General features: G+C 46.2%; 1 protein-coding gene across 1 annotated transcript in view; it reads right to left on the bottom strand.

Moving 5' to 3' along the window:
• Positions 1 to 813: 813 nt before the first annotated feature.
• Positions 814 to 18,326, bottom strand: part of LOC124796314 — a 37,292-nt gene continuing 19,779 nt past the window's right edge. The window contains exon 2 of the mRNA XM_047260444.1: positions 814 to 2,523. Coding sequence (XP_047116400.1) covers positions 1,852 to 2,523 — 672 coding nt within the window. The 3' untranslated portion in view covers positions 814 to 1,851. The remainder of the gene's footprint in view (positions 2,524 to 18,326) is intronic.

Below are 18,326 nucleotides of genomic sequence, written 5' to 3' on the forward strand. Positions count from 1 at the left end.
CTCACAAGTGGGCACTCACATTTGACGCTGTATTGCCTGCAATTTTAACAGTTGTGGGGAGTTTACTTTGTGACACTTCTTGCAGAATAATCATTGATGTTCTTACAATTATGGTTACAAAGATGTCAAGTAACAGCAGTTCTCAACATAAATCTACTGTAGGTTCGAGACTTATTTTTTACTAGTAATATACTGTCTTCACTCACATTAAACTTTTCTGTTCAAGTCCAACACAGTTTGGAGGTATTACTACATTTTGAAGACATTGGTGTTTTTGGATTTTACATCTGCTTCACCTAATCACAATCATTTGGTCACAAAATGTTGTGATGCATTGATGTCAAAGTTCCATATTTTTATATTGTGTGACCGAATGAAGACGACTAGGTGCAGGAGATGTAACCCCCACAGACATTAACCTAGTCCTTGGAAATGTAGTTCTCACTCCAAAACATGTTGGACACAGACTGAAAAATATAATGTTTGCAGCTTGAGATGGCATATAACTAATTAAAAGAAAGTCTAACCTAGAAGTTACAGTCACAGAGAGCCATAGACAAAATTAATGGTGTGCTTTCAGGTGTGCCAGATGATTAGTTTACTACATATTTATACACAATATATGTCAGAATAAAAATGTCAGAAAACCTGTTCCTTTTAGTGTTCGCTAGCTTTCCTTCGTTCTTGTGGTTTTTCCTTTCTTTCCGTTTTATGTTATATGTCTCGTCTGGTTTATTCTCAAACTTGTGACATTGTTTGATTAGGAACAAGGGGCCGATGACCTCATAGTTTGGTCCTCCCCCCCCCCCCCCCCCCCCTCTTTTAAATGAATCGACCAACCTAAAAAACTGGGACAGAGGCTTCAGTTTACACAAGGCTCAGGGCCTTGTGCTCCGTTTATTAAGATCTCCTTGGCGACCTCATCCACCAGAGCTAGTAAAGCCTGAGAGAATGCGCATTTCACGGAATAGCAGTATGACCTCAAAAAACAAATAAACTTCAAAGAGTGTAACTGACACCAGGGATTGCACTCGGCTATAAATAGCGATGCGCCGAAAATGATATTGCACAGACAGTTCACTGGTGTCAGTAGTAATTAGTGCTCCCCAACTCAAAGAGAGGAAAGAGAAACTTAATGCAATTTATGGACTACTCAGGTAGAGAATGAGGGGCTCGTACAGGACATATTATAGCGACAACTGACGGTGCTGAATTTCCCTCAGTTCTAATATTCACACCCGAGACCACCACAATAGAAACAATAGGATCTCGAACGGGTGTGACTAAAAGGGAGAGGAGAATCGGAAGAGCTGCGAGCTAGAGGAATTATAGCATTATACAAAGAAATTCAGAATATCACCTAATGAACGTAACTAAAGAGAGCAAAGCCAGCTGTCCAAAATGATGTATCTGTCGTTTTTCCCTCGGTCGGAAAGCAAATGCCGGGACATGGCACTCCACAAATTAATCTAGAATAAATGAAAAAAGACCAATAAATCAATTGCCAGTCGAAAACAGATGGTGAGCCAACAGAACGAATTTAACTCTTACCCTAAGCCGAAAAAGATGCCACGTATCCTCACTGGTGAGTGCGCCTCCTTTGGAAACGGTCCAGTATATTAAAAGAAAGTCCGGTCGGTGTTCGTCTAGCTCGTACTCGGAACACAGTCCACAGGATCCGAACACTACTACCGGGTCGCTCCAGATATCGTGCATACGTACGGAATCTACTACTCGGCCGTACACCCGAAAGCACGCTGTTAATCGGTAGCGCCGATAGAACCTGAGTTATCGTATACGAATTGTCTGCTAATGTAGCGAGGCCCGTGCAGCTTTCTCCCGCCCCCGCTGTCAGAGAAAGCCGTGGCCGGCCACGACGGACGGGATGAAGCCCTCGCTGCCGTCGCGACTGCGCACCCAGAACCAGTCCTTGAGGTGGCCGCTGACGAGCGCGACGACGTCGCCCTTGGCGACGGAGAGCGTGTTGCGGCCGCGGCTGCTGTAGTCGGAGCGGATGACGAGCAGCGTGTGGCGCGTGCCGACGGCGCGGCACTTGGCGCTGGCGGCGGCGCGCAGGTACAGCCGGTCGACGCTGCGCTCGCCGCATGCGGACACGGCGTCGCGCGCGCGGTAGCAGCGGCCGGCCGCCGCGCCCGCCGCCGCCGCCGCCGAGCCGGAGGCGGCGCCGCACTCGGAGCGCGTGCCGTCACGCAGCTTCTCGCTGTCGGTGCGGTTGCCGAGCGGCCGCGGGAAGATGTCGGCGTGCGTCTCCCAGCAGGGCTGCGGCTTGGAGCGCTGCGGCGGCGGCAGGATGCCCAGCGGCAGGCACGCGCCGTAGCCCACGTAGCCCTCCTCGCCGTGCGGCGTCTGCACGTACAGCCACGACTGGTTCTTGAAGACGGCGTTCACCACCATGCCGAGGGGCAGCGACAGCTCCTCCTGGTAGCCGCCCGTGCGCGTCTGGTACAGCACGCACGGCGACGCCAGCACCACGGGGATGTTGGCCGGCTTCTCGATCGAAGCCTGCTGAAAGATATGCTATGATTAGTTTGTATCTATACAGAGCACATGCGCTTTATCCGTATAACACGTGAAGCTCTTGCTACAGATGCTGTGTTATGAAATGTAACAGCCTTTGCCAGTTTGTATTAGATTGGTGAATAAGTTCGTGAGTCGTGGCGGGCTTCCTCTTTAAATTCCCACCCCGCGCGCCTGGCGTACGTCACTTCTCGCGGCTCGGAATTTGTGGCACCAGGGAGTGTGGTGGAGCCGCGCTGGGTAAAGCTCTGTATAGGGAAAGTACGGCCAACTTGCCAGTGGCCGCCATTTTCGACCCACTGCGCCACTGGTGATACATGTATCAGTGGGACCAAAATGGCAGCCATTGGAAAGTTGGCCGTACCTTCCCTCTGCAGAGTTTTACCCAGTGCGGCTGCACCGATAACAAAACACCAACTGCCCGTGTGACCTGCTGCCATTCCTTGCTGCCCAGTGCTAAAGCTCTGTATAGGGTAAGTACGGCCAACTTGCCAATGGCCGCCATTTTGGGCCCACTGCGCCACTAGTGATACATGTAATATAAGGTATTAAGTCCCACAACACGACTCAAATCAGAAATTTATCGGATCATAATGTTCCTTCCACAAAGTGACTTCCACCGAGAAGACCCAACAGCAAATTACCACACCAATGTTCTGTTCAGATGTTCAAATGTGTGTGAAATCTTATGGGACTTAACTGCTAAGGTTGTCGGTTCCTAAGCTTACACACTACTTAACCTAAATTATCCTAAGGACAAATACACACACCCAAACCCGAGGGAGGACTTGAACCTCCGCTGGGACCAGCCGCACAGTCCATGACTGCAGCACCTGCCTTTTGGTAAAACCCGTGCCCACAACTAGTGAATAAACAGAACTTTTAAAGGACTATCAATCACTCCATGGCACCCTCCAGTCTGATTTCAAAACACCAACTGCCCATGTGATCCGCTGCCGTTCCTCGCCACCCAGTGCTAAAGCTCTGTATAGGGAAAGTACAGCCAACTTGCCAATGGCCGCCATTTTGGGCCCACTGCGCCGCTGGTGATACATGAATAAATTGCTGATTTGAGTCATGTTGCGCAACAGAATACCTTGTGGCGCTGCCTTGAAAGGCCGTAGGGTAACGTGCAGCAACCGGAGACACTTGTTATTGCAATTCAGTTTTCCCACATTCAGCAATGGATTCGATGATTTGGTAATCCTGTACATTGTTTTAAGTGCGACCATGTTTAGCCTTAGACCAGTGGCAGATACAGAAAAACCTGAAGGAGGGGGCTCTAAAGACATCTTGAGTTAGCCGGCCGAGGTGACCAAGCAGTTCTAGGCGCTACAGCGAACCCAGCATTCCTTAGTTTTTGAGTATCCCACTTCTTCCCGCAGTGATTTTTTCCTAATGTTTCTCTTAAACTTTACTATGCTCTTCACAATTACTGAATTTTGGCCTGAGTCTATATCTGCTCCTGCGTACGCCTTATGATAGCTGATATCGGAATCTGTCTCTGACCATAATGTAATCCAGACGGAATCTTACCGTGTCTCTAGCTTTTCTCCAAGTATACCTCTTCTTCTTGTTAGTCTTACATAAATTCTTCACTATTACCATCTGAAGTATATTGCACAACTCAAATACTCTTTCTTCTCTCACATTCCTGCTGCCGACCCGCATTTTCCTGTAACCCTTCGTTCTATTCTTGCCTCTTCGATCGTTTCCAATCCCTCATGATTGCTAAATTTTCATATCCCTTTACTTATTGAATTACCCGTTCAATATCTTCATATACTTTCCCTGTCTCTTCATCTTCTGCCGGCCGGTGTGGCCATGCGATTCTAGGCGCTTCAGTCCGGAACCGCGCGACCGTTACGGTTGCAGGTTCGAACCCTGCCTCGGGCATGGATGTGTGTGATGTTCTTAGGTTATTTAGGTTTAAGTAGTTCTAAGTTCTAGGGAACTGATGACCTCAGAAGTTAAGTCCCATAGTGCTCAGAGCCATTTGAACCATTTGAACCCATCTTGAGTTACCTTTATTTTTACCGTAATAAAAAATAATCAAGTCACGTACAAAGTTTAAGAAAGTTTTTTTCAAACTGATTATAAACATATACAAGACAATACCATCTTATGGTATAAAAAAGTTACAATTGTGGTTGTCTTCCTTAAATGATGAATCCTATGCGCCTATTTTTTCAGGCAAATTGGTTAATTACATTATCAGTAGGACAATCAATGTCAAGGTGAGTGTTCAACAGAGCTAAGCCATTAACTGGATCCTCCTTCATTGTCGACTTCAGCCATGTCTTTGTACACCGCAGTGTTGAAAAACTTCTTTCTACTGTAGCAATAGCTGCAGGTAGACAAGCAAATATTTTGTACAGCGTGTGCAAAGTGGGATAGTCAGCTCTAGGACAAACAGACAACGCTTGCATAACAGAATCACGATCATTAAGAGCGTTTATGCTCGTTCGCTTGTATTGAAGAATCTCTTCCATTAGTCTCTTTTTAAACACAAAAAAGTGAGTCTTCTTCAAAGAACGGTAGTTCAGTTAAGCATTGATTCAATTTACGTGCCGGATAATTACCGCCCGCGCGCCCCCCAAATGTATCCGCCACTGCCTTAGACGTCTAGTGGCTAGCGTTGCTGCCTCTGGATCACGGGGTCCCGGGTTTGATTCCCGGCCGGTTTGGGAATTTGTACGGGCGCTAGTAACCGCGCAGTTGGGCCCCCCACAAACCACACATCATCATCACTGCCTTAGACCGACTTTTGAAGAGGATCATCTGAAGTGTCCGTTTACCTGAACAAGTACTGTGGTCACAGGATTGTATTAAGTGAGAATGACAGTTGAATTTAGATGCTCCCTTAATCTGGTCCAGTTTTCTACTGTGGTGGCACGCTTTGACTGCCAGGGACCTGGTCTCAGTGCGTGCTAATGATATTGTGGCTGTTAGCGTCTCCTCTGTATATCGGCTTCACGGAATGCACTCCCGCCGGCTACCCTTGGGCTGCATTCACTCAAGTTATGCAAATTACTGTTTGAACTATGTTTTACAATCGTGCACATTTTGGTGTTTGGGGCTGAGTTGTGTCAAGTGCTCTTGTTGGACATAGTTTCGAGCCCCGTTAGGAAGGCCACATGTTGGTCAGTTTTACGTGAATAGCACGTGTCATGTTGAAATGGCGTCCAGTCTTGTGAAAATATAGCCTGTTGATAATAATAACTAACAGTCGTATTTATGGTTCATGGGATGTAAAAGGCAAAAGGAAATAAAACTGTTAAGTGTTACTATGCTCTGAAGGTTTCTTATGTTTTCGTTCGCTAGCCATTTGTGAGCTGAAGAGTAAAAGAAATTTATTCCCTGTCTCAAATGTAGTTACAGCTTACTGTATTTAATTGTTCAGCTGTTTGTTATTTAAATGTTTTCATGGGGGGTGACCTTTTCTCATCTTTTGTTTATTTATCTATATATTTACCTTTTGCTTCAAGCAGGTCCTGACTACTAATTATTGCTTCTCCTCATTTTTAAATGGCGTTCTTGAGCCGCTATACATGCATGGTCACTTATTGAATCACTTAAGTGATATCTAGTGTTTATCTTAATAGAATTTTTGCTGTCTGTCTGAAGGCAGTTATATCAATCTGTTCACACTCGTTCTTTTATTAATCACTTAACTGCTCATTGCTCTGTCTGTGTGAAGGCAGCTCGATAAATTTGTGCGCCTGTTTATTTTTTACTATCTAGATGCAGTTGGAGGTGTTTTTTAAGAATTTTCTTTTCCTCTAAGTTACTCTGTCTTCCAGTATAGTTATTAAGTTTTTAACCTTTGAGGTGAGTTATTCTTCAGTGTTGTCTTAAAAGAGTCATCTGTTTCGAAATATTAATTATTTGCTCATTTGTTGAAGTATTTTCTGAGTTGTGGTTCGTAAAGGTGGAAATTTTGGGTCTGAAATTAAGAAATTATGTCAGACAGAGCTTTTGCCTTCAACTATTACCTTATTAGTCACTCAATTAAAGTGTGTAATTTCTTAAATTTTTAAACTTTACAGTGATGTTTGTAATTCTCTTAAACTATATGATTTTAGTTATTAATAGTAAAATAATTATTTTAATAAACAATGGTGAATGATGTTCTTCCATTTAATTATCCGTTTGCCTACTGGAGGTTTGAGTTTGTAGCGTTTTTGTTTTGTGTGTTGGTATTTCCGTTGCTATGGGTTTATTTAGCGACTGGCATTTTTTATTTGCAGTTCACTGTTGCTTTTCTAGTTGACGTACTATCATTTTGTCATTTGGAGACACTGAGTGGAGCTGTGGAAGCTAGAAAATGGAATTACAAGTGGAGAAATCGGAACATCTCCAACATGTTCTTCAAATGGTTCAAATGGCTCTGAGCACTATGGGACTTAACATCTGTGGTCATCAGTCCCCTAGAACTTAGAACTACTTAAACCTTACTAACCTAAGGACATCACACACATCCATGCCCGGGGCAGGATTCGAACCTGCGACCGTAGCGGTCATGCGGTTCCAGACTGAAGCGCCTAGAGCCGCACGGCCACACCGGCCGGCAACATGTTCTTCTGTTTGAGTTCAGTGGAGCGGTGACAGCAGCAAAGGCAACCGGAAATATTTGCGCCGTGTACAGGAATAATGTTATTGGACAGAGAACGGCAAGAAAATGGTTTTCTCGTTTTAAAGGAGGATCATTTTGACATTAGTGAATCTCCACGTTGAGGAAGACCTTCGGGGTTGATGAAAATCATTTAAACGCATTAATCCAAAGTGATCCACGTCAGTGTACTCGAGAATTAGCAAATGTGATGAACTGTGATCATTCCACCATTGTACGACATTTGCATACAATTGGGAACGTTCAAAAATCGGGTGTATGGATACCACATGCTGTAAGTCAAAATCACAAAAAACAGCCGGTGAATATATGTGAATCTCTGCTTGCTGATCATGAGTTGGTTCATAAAGAGTACCAACCATTCCTACCTTGTATCGTTACTGGTGACGCGTAACGGCGTCTTTATGCTAACATAAGGAACAGAAAGGAATGGTCGACCTCAAACAAAGCAGCAACTCCCCGTACTATGACCTGCCCTTAGTCCGCCCTGGTAGCTGAGTGGTCAGCGTGACAGACTGTCAATCCTAAGGGCCCGGGTTCGATTCCCGGCTGGGTCGGAGATTTTCTCCGCTCAGGGACTGGGTGTTGTGTTGTCCTAATCATCATCATTTCATCCCCATCGACGCGCAGGTCGCCGAAGTGGCGTCAAATTGAAAGACCTGCACCAGGCGAACGGTCTACCCGACGGGAGGCCCTAGCCACACGACATTACCATTTTATACCTGCCCTTATCCACAAAAGATAGAGTTGGGCATCTGATGGAACAGCGAAGGTGTGGTGTATTACGAACTGCTTCCCCGAGGTGCAACCATTTCTGCTGACATTTATTGTCAACTGGGACGTCTTGCAGACGCAATCCAAGAATTACGATCAGGAAGACTGCGTGAAGTGACGCTACTCCTCGACGCCCGTCCACATTCTGCTAGACTGAAAAGAAACAGGCCGGCCGAAGTGGCCGAGCGGTTCTAGGCGCTTCAGTCTGGAACCGCGCGACCGCTACGGTCGCAGGTTCGAATCCTGCCTCGGGCATGGATGTGTGTGATGTCCTTTAAAGAAACACTATGCAGGAGTTGCGGTGGGAAGTGATTCTTCACCCACCTTATTCACCTGATCTTTCGCCCTCAGATTTTCACCTTCTCCGCCCTCTCTTGAACAATTTTAGGAACTTCCTTTCGGAATGAAAATGTGCCCAGAACGTGGCTCGACGAGGTCTTCGCCTCAAAACCACGTGATTTCCACAGCCACAGAATCGAAAAGTTACCTCAGCGTTGGCAGATTGTTGTAAACAGTGAAGGAGAATATATTATTGATGACTTAAGCCCTTGATATGTGTATCTGTTGTATTTATTAAACTTATGGGAAACGCTACGAACGCGTGCACCAACCTAATAATATATTACTCGATAACAGTTTTTAATTATGAACGCAATACGTTCATAGTTCTTGATTCCATGACGTGCCATTTCAGATTTTGGGTGTTAATTTGGAGACAATTGATACTTTTAGTAGATAACTTGGTGATTTTGTTTCATTCTTTAATTAACCTTCTGTCAGCAACGTGAAATACCAGAATATGTTCTACAATGTTCAATGTTCTAGGAAACAATGAAGAATATACGTATATTTGTGGCTCTCGGTTCATTACCCGTACGTTGTAGACGGAAGGTTAATTATCGTAATCAGAGAATAATGTTTATACGAATTTATGCAACAGTATATTGTTTCCATTATGTTAAACCATAAAATTTTCTATAAACTGTAATTTTATACGCAGACCAGAGACTAGCAAGGGATTCTACTTCATGTTATTGTGTACCTGTGGTCGAGTGCCGAAAACGGATAGTGACGAAACAGTGTGTAATTTTCCGGAAAATGAAAGCAAATGTAATTAAACTAAACGAAAGCTCACAAATTTGTCTTAAAAATGTTAGATTTGTAAATAGGTTTACGTGAAACTCGAAAAATAATTGTCACATCAAGACTGTTACAATATTGTCGCTTTATAATAAAAGTAATACAACTTAATATTTAAGAAAGCTGCATATCCTCGGGAAAAATTACGGCTGTAGTTTCCCCTTGCTTTCAGCCGTTCCCAGTACCAGCACAGCAAGGCCGTTTTGGTTAGTGTTACAAGGCCAGATCAATCATCCAGACTGTTGCCCCTGCAACTACTGAAAAGGCTGCTGCCCCTCTTCAGGAACCACACGTTTGTCTGGCCTCTCAACAGTTACGTATACATGGAAGAATCCTGGAGATACTAGAAGCTATCAGATAGATTATATAATAGTAAGACAGAGATTTAGGAACCAGGTTTTAAATTGTAAGACATTTCCAGGGGCAGAGTGGAGAGTGGACTCTGACAGCAATCTATTGGTTATGAACTGTAGATTAAAACTGACGAAACTGCAAAAAGGTGGGAATTTGAGGAGATCGGACCTGGATAAACTGACTAAACCAGAGGTTGTACAGAGTTTCAGGGAGAGCATAAAGGAACAATTGACAGGAATGGGGGAAATAAATACAGTAGAAGAAGAATGGGTAGCTTTGAGGGATGAAGTAGTGAAGGCAGCAGAGTATCAAGTAGGTAAAAAGACGAGGGGCTAGTAGAAATCCTTGGGTAACAGAAGAAATATTGAATTTAATTGATGAAAGGAGAAAATATAAAAATGCAGTAAATGAAGTAGGCAAAACGGAATACAAACATCTCAAAAATGAGATCGATAGGAAGTGCAAAATGGCTAAGCAGGGATGGCTAGAGGACAAATGTAAGGATGTAGAGGCTTATCTCACTAGGGGTAAGATAGACACTGCCTACAGAAAAATTAAAGAGGCCTTTGGAGAAAAGAGAACCACTTGTATGAATATCAAGAGCTCAGATGGAAACCCAGTTCTAAGCAAAGAAGGGAAAGCAGAAAGGTGGAAGGAGTATACAGAGGGTCAATACAAGGGCTATGTACTTGAGGACAATATTATGGAAATGGAAGAGGATGTAGATGAAGATGAAATGGGAGTTACGATACTGCGTGAAGAGTATGACAGACCACTGAAAGACCTGAGTCGAAACAAGGCCCCGGAAGTAGACAACATTCCATTAATCAAAATGTCCACGGGTGTACTGCCGGTCTACAGTGTCCAACGGGCACAATATTTCGGCGATCATACATGTCGCCATCATCAGGTGAACTGACGGACTGAGCTCCTGTGAACGTGCCGGCACGGAGGTCCGTACGCTATGACTGCTCAGAGGGAACTGGATTCGGTCGCTGACGCTTTACAAACGGGCCTTGGCCTTGGCCCGAGGTGTAGGAGTTTAGACTTATTACAGTCGTTCCTCCTGTTCCTGGTGAAGCGATGGTGATGTGGCCTCACTGTGTGGTGTGTCCTCTCGTTGTCCGGTGTCTATCCTGTCCTGGCCACTAGCATGCAGGCATACTAGTGGACTTTGATGTTTTAGGTCTTCTTTGTCTCGCGAGAGACGTTCTGCAGCGCTGTGGCGTGAAGACCGGGTTCGCGTTGATGGTGTTGAGATCTTTCTTTGTGACGAACTCGAGCAGAATTGCCCGATGCCCGCCACGTATCTCAAACGGCCTGTGCGGGAGGGACGGCTTCCGTACCCCTGGGCGAAGAGGTACGGGTTATTTTGGGCGTTGAAGCGCCCATCCCGTACCATGGTGGCAATCTTCTTCAGCACGTTTGGCATGTTCGTGCTGTCCGGGAAGGGTATGATGTCCGTGCGAAGATTGCCATCCTCTTCTTGCTTCCCATTCTGTGTTGCCTTCCCGACTGGAGTTGGGGAAGGGGAGGACGGTGCCACGTCCATGGGCGTCTCCCCGGTCTGCTGTATTGCTACAGGTTCCGGGGCGACGTCCGTTCGAGTGGCCACGTCCTTCTGCGACGGTAGGTCCGTCTGCGTGACGGCGTCCACCCCCACCGGGCGCGCCGCAGGGGAGGCGGGCGAGGCGGCGGGAACCATCTTCTTGTTCAGAACCCGCAGCTCCTCGCGCAGCTGCTGGCGCTGACGATGAACTGCGACAACTTCTTCTTTGAGCGCGGCCCGTTCTGCCGCAAAGGCGGCCTCGAGGCCGGCCATGGCGTCGTCAGTGGCGGCTTCTGCTTCGTGACGGCGCGGCTCGCACCCCTCGGCGGAGCGGGGGGGCAGGGCGGCCGTCGTGGCGCTTGACACCGCCGCAGCGCGTGGTGCGGCGGGCTGACGACGTGACTCCCTGAGGTAGCTGCAGCTACGCGAGTTGGCGGCGTGTGGCCCGCCGCAGTTCGCGCAGCTGCTGGCCGCCCCACGAGGCTTCGTGCAACTGCGCGTGTCGTGAGCCGCCGCGCACTTCAAGCACGCGACGACGTTCTTGCAATCACGCGCAGTATGGCCCAGCTGCTGGCACTTGTAGCACTGCTGAATCTTGCTCTTCTGCTGAGTGCGCTTGCACTTTGGCTGCCGTTGGCGGCCGCTGTTGTTCCCCATCGCATGGATGAGGATTTCCAATGCGGCTGCAATCTGCTTCCCTTTCCGTCCAGCCATGGCGTTGGGCTAGTGGCGTTGGCGTGCGCGAGCGACGGTAACGAAGTGAGCCGCAGCGTGTGACGACCTCATAAACCCTGACTGTGGCTATAATCTTAGCAAGGCTTGGGAACCAGCGATTGGGTTAATCAAGAGTAAATCGAGCAAGCGTATAGTTGTGACGACCACGGCGGACAGAGCCATCACTCCGACGTCATCTCAGACGCCGTCGCAATCTGTTCCACCGCGCGACCTTGGCGCGGGGCGCGGACGGCGGAGGGAGGACGCCGCGGGCGGAGGGTATTTAAATCAGCCGCCGCCGCGACCGAATCCAGTTGCCTCTGAGCAGCTATAGCGTACGGATCTCTGTGCCGGCACGTTCACAGGAGCTCAGTCCGTCAGTTCACCTGATGATGGCGACATGTATGATCGCCGAAATATTGTGCCCATTGGACACTGTAGACCGGCAGTACACCCGTCGATATTTTGATTATCAAATATGCCGGGAGAAACTCAAGAATCACAACATTCCATTAGAACTACTGACGGCCATGGGAGAGCCAGTCCTGACAAAACTCTACCATCTGGTGAGCAAGATGTATGATACAGGTGAAATACCCTCAAACTTCAAGAAGAATATAATAATTCCAATAGGTAGAAAGCAGGTGTTGACAGATGTGAAAATTACCGTACTATCAGTTTAATAAGTCACAGCTGCAAAATACTAACACGAATTCTTTACAGACGAATGGAAAAACTGGTAGAAGCCGACCTCGGGGAAGATCAGTTTGGATTCCGTAGAAATATAGGAACACGTGAGGCAGTACTGACCTTACGACTTATCTTAGAAGAAAGATAAAGGAAAGGCAAACCTACATTTCTAGCATTTGTAGACTTAGAGAAAGCTTTTGACAATGTTGACTGGAGTACTCTCTTTCAAATTCTCAAGGTGGCAGGGGTAAAATACACGGAGCGAAAGGCTATTTACAATTTGTACAGAAACCAGATGGCAGTTATAAGAGTCGAGGGGCATGAAATGGAAGCAGTGGTTGGGAAGGGAGTGAGACAGGGTTGTAGCCTCTTCCTGATGTTATTCAATCTGTATATTGAGCAAGCAATAACGGAAACAAAAGAAAAGCTCGGAGTAGGTATTAAAATCCATGGAGAAGAAATAAAAACTTTGAGGTTCGCCGATGACATTGTTATTCTGTCAGAGACAGCAAAGGACTTGGAAGAGCAGTTGAATGGAATGGACAGTGTCTTGAAAGGAGGATATAAGATGAACATCAACAGAAGCAAAACGAGGATAATGGAATGTAGTCGAATTAAGTCGGGTGATGCTGAGGGAATTAGATTAGGAAATAAGACACTTAAAGTAGTAAAGGAGTTTTGCTATGTGGGGAGCAAAATAACTGATGATGGTCGAAGTAGAGAGGATATACACTCCTGGAAATTGAAATAAGAACACCGTGAATTCATTGTCCCAGGAAGGGGAAACTTTATTGACACATTCCTGGGGTCAGATACATCACATGATCACACTGACAGAACCACAGGCACATAGACACAGGCAACAGAGCATGCACAATGTCGGCACTAGTACAGTGTATATCCACCTTTCGCAGCAATGCAGGCTGCTATTCTCCCATGGAGACGATCGTAGAGATGCTGGATGTAGTCCTGTGGAACGGCTTGCCATGCCATTTCCACCTGGCGCCTCAGTTGGACCAGCGTTCGTGCTGGACGTGCAGACCGCGTGAGACGACGCTTCATCCAGTCCCAAACATGCTCAATGGGGGACAGATCCGGAGATCTTGCTGGCCAGGGTAGTTGACTTACACCTTCTAGAGCACGTTGGGTGGCACGGGATACATGCGGACGTGCATTGTCCTGTTGGAACAGCAAGTTCCCTTGCCGGTCTAGGAATGGTAGAACGATGGGTTCGATGACGGTTTGGATGTACCGTGCACTATTCAGTGTCCCCTCGACGATCACCAGTGGTGTACGGCCAGTGTAGGAGATCGCTCCCCACACCATGATGCCGGGTGTTGGCCCTGTGTGCCTCGGTCGTATGCAGTCCTGATTGTGGCGCTCACCTGCACGGCGCCAAACACGCATACGACCATCATTGGCACCAAGGCAGAAGCGACTCTCATCGCTGAAGACGACACGTCTCCATTCGTCCCTCCATTCAAGCCTGTCGCGACACCACTGGAGGCGGGCTGCACGATGTTGGGGCGTGAGCGGAAGACGGCCTAACGGTGTGCGGGACCGTAACCCAGCTTCATGGAGACGGTTGCGAATGGTCCTCGCCGATACCCCAGGAGCAACAGTGTCCCTAATTTGCTGGGAAGTGGCGGTGCGGTCCTCTACGGCACTGCGTAGAATCCTACGGTCTTGGCGTGCATCCGTGCGTCGCTGCGGTCCGGTCCCAGGTCGACGGGCACGTGCACCTTCCGCCGACCACTGGCGACAACATCGATGTACTGTGGAGACCTCACGCCCCACGTGTTGAGGAATTCGGCGGTACGTCCACCCGGCCTCCCGCATGCCCACTATACGCCCTCGCTCAAAGTCCGTCAACTGCACATACGGTTCACGTCCACGCTGTCGCGGCATGCTACCAGTGTTAAAGACTGCGATGGAGCTCCGTATGCCACGGCAAACTGGCTGACACTGACGGCGGCGGTGCACAAATGCTGCGCAGCTAGCACCATTCGACGGCCAACACCGCGGTTCCTGGTGTGTCCGCTGTGCCGTGCGTGTGATCATTGCTTGTACAGCCCTCTCGCAGTGTCCGGAGCAAGTATGGTGGGTCTGACACACCAGTGTCAATGTGTTCTTTTTTCCATTTCCAGGAGTGTAAAATGTAGACTGGCAATGGCAAGGAAAGTGTTCCTGAGGAAGAGAAATTTGTTAACATTGAGTATGGATTTAAGTGTCAGGAAGTCGTTTCTGAAAGTATTCGTATGGACTGTAGCCATGTATGGAAGTGAAACATAGACGATAAATAGTTTGGACAAGAAGAGAATAGAAACTTTCGAAATGTGGTGCTACAGAAGAATGCTGAAAATTAGGTGGGTAGATCACATAACTAATGAGGAGGTATTGAATAGAATTGGGGAGAAGAGGAGTTTGTGACACAACTTGACAAGAAGAAGGGTCCGGTTGATAGGACATGTTCTGAGGCATCAAGGGATCACAAATTTAGCATTCAAGGGCAGCGTGGAGGGTAAAACTCGTAGAGGGAGACCAAGAGCGCCCAGTTTGTTAGTTCTTTGGAATTTGTTGGCTTAAATTGTAAAGTAAACCACGACGGCTGCTGAAAAATTCGGACTTACCAGAAAATGTGTTAAGGAATCTCCGAACGCAATTTCCCAGGTCGCCATGGCTGTGTGGTTTGTCTAAGATGTACATAGGAGGCGTTCCGTTGTGACCAATCTTTTTGCTACTGATTCTCCAACTTACGGGCTACCAAAGTATCTAAGCAAATGACTTAACCCAGTTGTTGGTCGCTGAGAACACCAGATTAAAAACGCTCAAATGTTCTCGGACGTAATTAAACAAATCAGAATCAATCCAGACGAAATAATGGTCAGTTTGGAATCGGTCTCTTTTGAAAGTCCCTGTACAATACGCGTTAATGTTATTAGCAGACGACTTTCATCCCAAGATTATCAAATTGTTACACCGTAGTTTGGTGACCACCTACTTTGTGTATAGTAGCAAATTTTATGACATGTCAACTTCACGTTCCCTTACAGGCTGCTGTGTCTTGGTTGTCAAAGAGAATGTTGGCTGAGTGACAAAGACAGTGGCTGGAAGCGACCAATAACATACTGCAGTCGCTCAAACAGACTATTCGACCATGGCGCATTTCCTTTCGAACTCCACGAAGGTGTGAAGTGGTCCTCACTCACCTTCGTATCGGCCAGTGCCCAATGACGCATGATTACCTCTTGCGGCGAGAAGACCCACCGGATACAGTGTTTGCGGCGTCTCACTCACGGTGCATCATGTTCTAACGTCCTGTGTGTGGTATGTTGATAGGAAGGAAGCCATTGATCTATCGAAGGACTTAACCTCCATTTTCGGCGATATCGAAACAGTAGTACGACGTTATTGACATTTTGTGTGGCGTTAGGATCACTGCCCAGTTCAATTGGACACAGATTTCGATGTGTGTTTTAGTGGCTGGCTTATCCTTTTAACTCCAAGATCAACCAGTCTTCTTACTGACTTCCACTGTTTTATTTTATTAATTATTTTAACACGTGACAACGGTATGACTAGATCTAATGGAAATTGTATGTAACATTTTCTATTTGCTATCCTTACATGGCCTTTGCTCTTCCTTTTAACAACAGTATTCCTTGAACGAAATTACAATGAAATCCAGACTATTAGCTGCTTACAGGCGTTGATAAACATCAATAGGGACAGTTGAAAGTGTGTGACCCAACCGGGACTCGATCCCAGGCTTTCCTGCTTACATGGCAGATGCTCTATCCGACTGAGCCATGGAGGAGACAGAGGATAGTGCGACTGCACGAACTTATCTCTGGCACGCTCCCCGTGAGACCCACATTTCCAACTTACTGTCCACACACTATATTCGTAGTGCCCCTGTCCACTATACTCATTACTCGCGGCAGTCAATATACCGATTGCCATAAGAGTTTGAGCAATGTGAGTGCATTCGCACTGAAGAAGTTCATTGGCCGGTAAGACTTATCTATATGAAAACGTTATTTGTTCTTTCGGACATGTCCGAAAGAACAAATACCATCTTCATACAGTACCCCTTATTCACCAGCAGTACGATCTTGTGAAATGGTGCTGACGACTATGCTGTTTAGCACCCAACAGCTTTAAATCCATCCATGACTGCGGAGTAGCCATGGTTTCTCCATTGTGTTCGACAATTGGTAATTTCTTTATGAAGAATTTCGGAGAATAAGCGGTAAATTCAGCTTCTCTTCGTCCATCTTGCTTCTTTCGCTATGATGACAAAACCTTTATTATCTGGCCACATGGAATCGAAGTTCTTCACATCTTCCTTGATCATACGAATAGTATGCACCCTAATATCGAGTTCACCACTGAGCTGGAGAGAGAAGGAAAGTTACCATTTTTAGATGTTCTACTTGAACGAGAATCAGATGGGCGGCTAGGCCACTCTCTTTGCAGAATCTAACACACAGTGACCTATATCACAATATGCAAAGCTTTCATCATCCAGCAGAAAAAGCAGTTCTAAACACTCTGATACATAGAGGTAGTTTGGGCAAGGAAGACCTGAATTCCGAGATTAGGTATCTAAGAAACGTATTCTGTATAGTGAACAATATATTAACTATATCTTTCGTTACAATAAAAAATAAAAAAAGAGATGGTAATAATCAGAAGTTCGTCAGTCAATCGCACCCTGGAACCTTTCGAGCTAAATTAGGCAATCTCGGGCAGGTGCCGCAATCAGTCCATTTTCCGACCACCCAAGAAAGTTAGAGAGATGCTGCGTCCAGCCAAATTCAGCCATGGTCTCGGTGTTCCTGGAATTCGTAAAATTTCTGTCGAAGTTGGAAGCAGTTACATTGGTCTGTCAATACGAACGATTTCAGTACACACGGAGCACTGAGGCCACACTAAATGTCGAGATTTCGACAAACCTGCTGTTGCTGAACGTAGCCTCGTTAACAAACAAACGATTGTGCATGATGGAACGGAAATATTATCCCATGCATCGACCTACTAGAATTGAAAGAATACGATAAAATCAGAATATGTAACTATTTTAATCGGGACAGCGGCCACACCCCAAGGGCTGCATGGAAACGGTAACTTGATGCTGAAAGGCAACAGAGAAACAGTGTACACGCTTAAATAGTCTGTGGTCCAAAAATTTTATTTCAATTTGATGACGGAAGGACTTACTTATTATTCGTAAAGGGCAAGCTAGGGCTTAAATAAGTGAAATAAAATCTTACTAGCCGTTAGCACTCGCAGGTTGCAGAGGCGAAGCTGCCGTAGAAAATATACCAAAATTTGTTTCTCAATAATGTATTACAGAGTTTAAACTATCAGGACGCCTTTCGAATATTTGTCAAAGGGATTTAAATAATAACAATTAACGTTTTCGAAAATGTTAATATCGAATGGTGTTTACAGATCAGGGAGCGGTTAGTCATGAGGCTTCACTTTGAAATGCCCGTTAGCTATATATTGAAACTTCCTGGTTGATTAAAACTGTGTGCCGGACCGAGACTCGAACTCGGGACCTTACTTTCGCGGGCAAGTGCTCTACCAAATGAGCTACCCAAGCACGACTCACGTCAAGTCCTCTCAGTTTTAATTCCGCCATTACCTCGTCTCCTACCTTCCAAACTTCACAGAAGCTTTCCTGCGAACCTTGCAGAATAAGCACTCCTGGAAGAAAGGTCCCGAGTTCGAGCCTCGGTCCGGCACACAGTTTTAATCTGCCAGGAAGTTTCAAACTGTGTTTGTAGCAAAATAGAATGTGACAGTGTTTAATTAAGGTTTTATTCGAAAACTGTTGATCTATAATGTTAAACAGAGGGATGTTGTAGTAAAAATAAACAAAACAATAACATCAGAAAACAATATCCCCAAAGAAAAAGTAAAGTA

This window comes from Schistocerca piceifrons, chromosome 1 (assembly GCF_021461385.2).
Source record: "Schistocerca piceifrons isolate TAMUIC-IGC-003096 chromosome 1, iqSchPice1.1, whole genome shotgun sequence".
Classification (NCBI taxonomy): Eukaryota; Metazoa; Arthropoda; class Insecta; order Orthoptera; family Acrididae; genus Schistocerca; species Schistocerca piceifrons.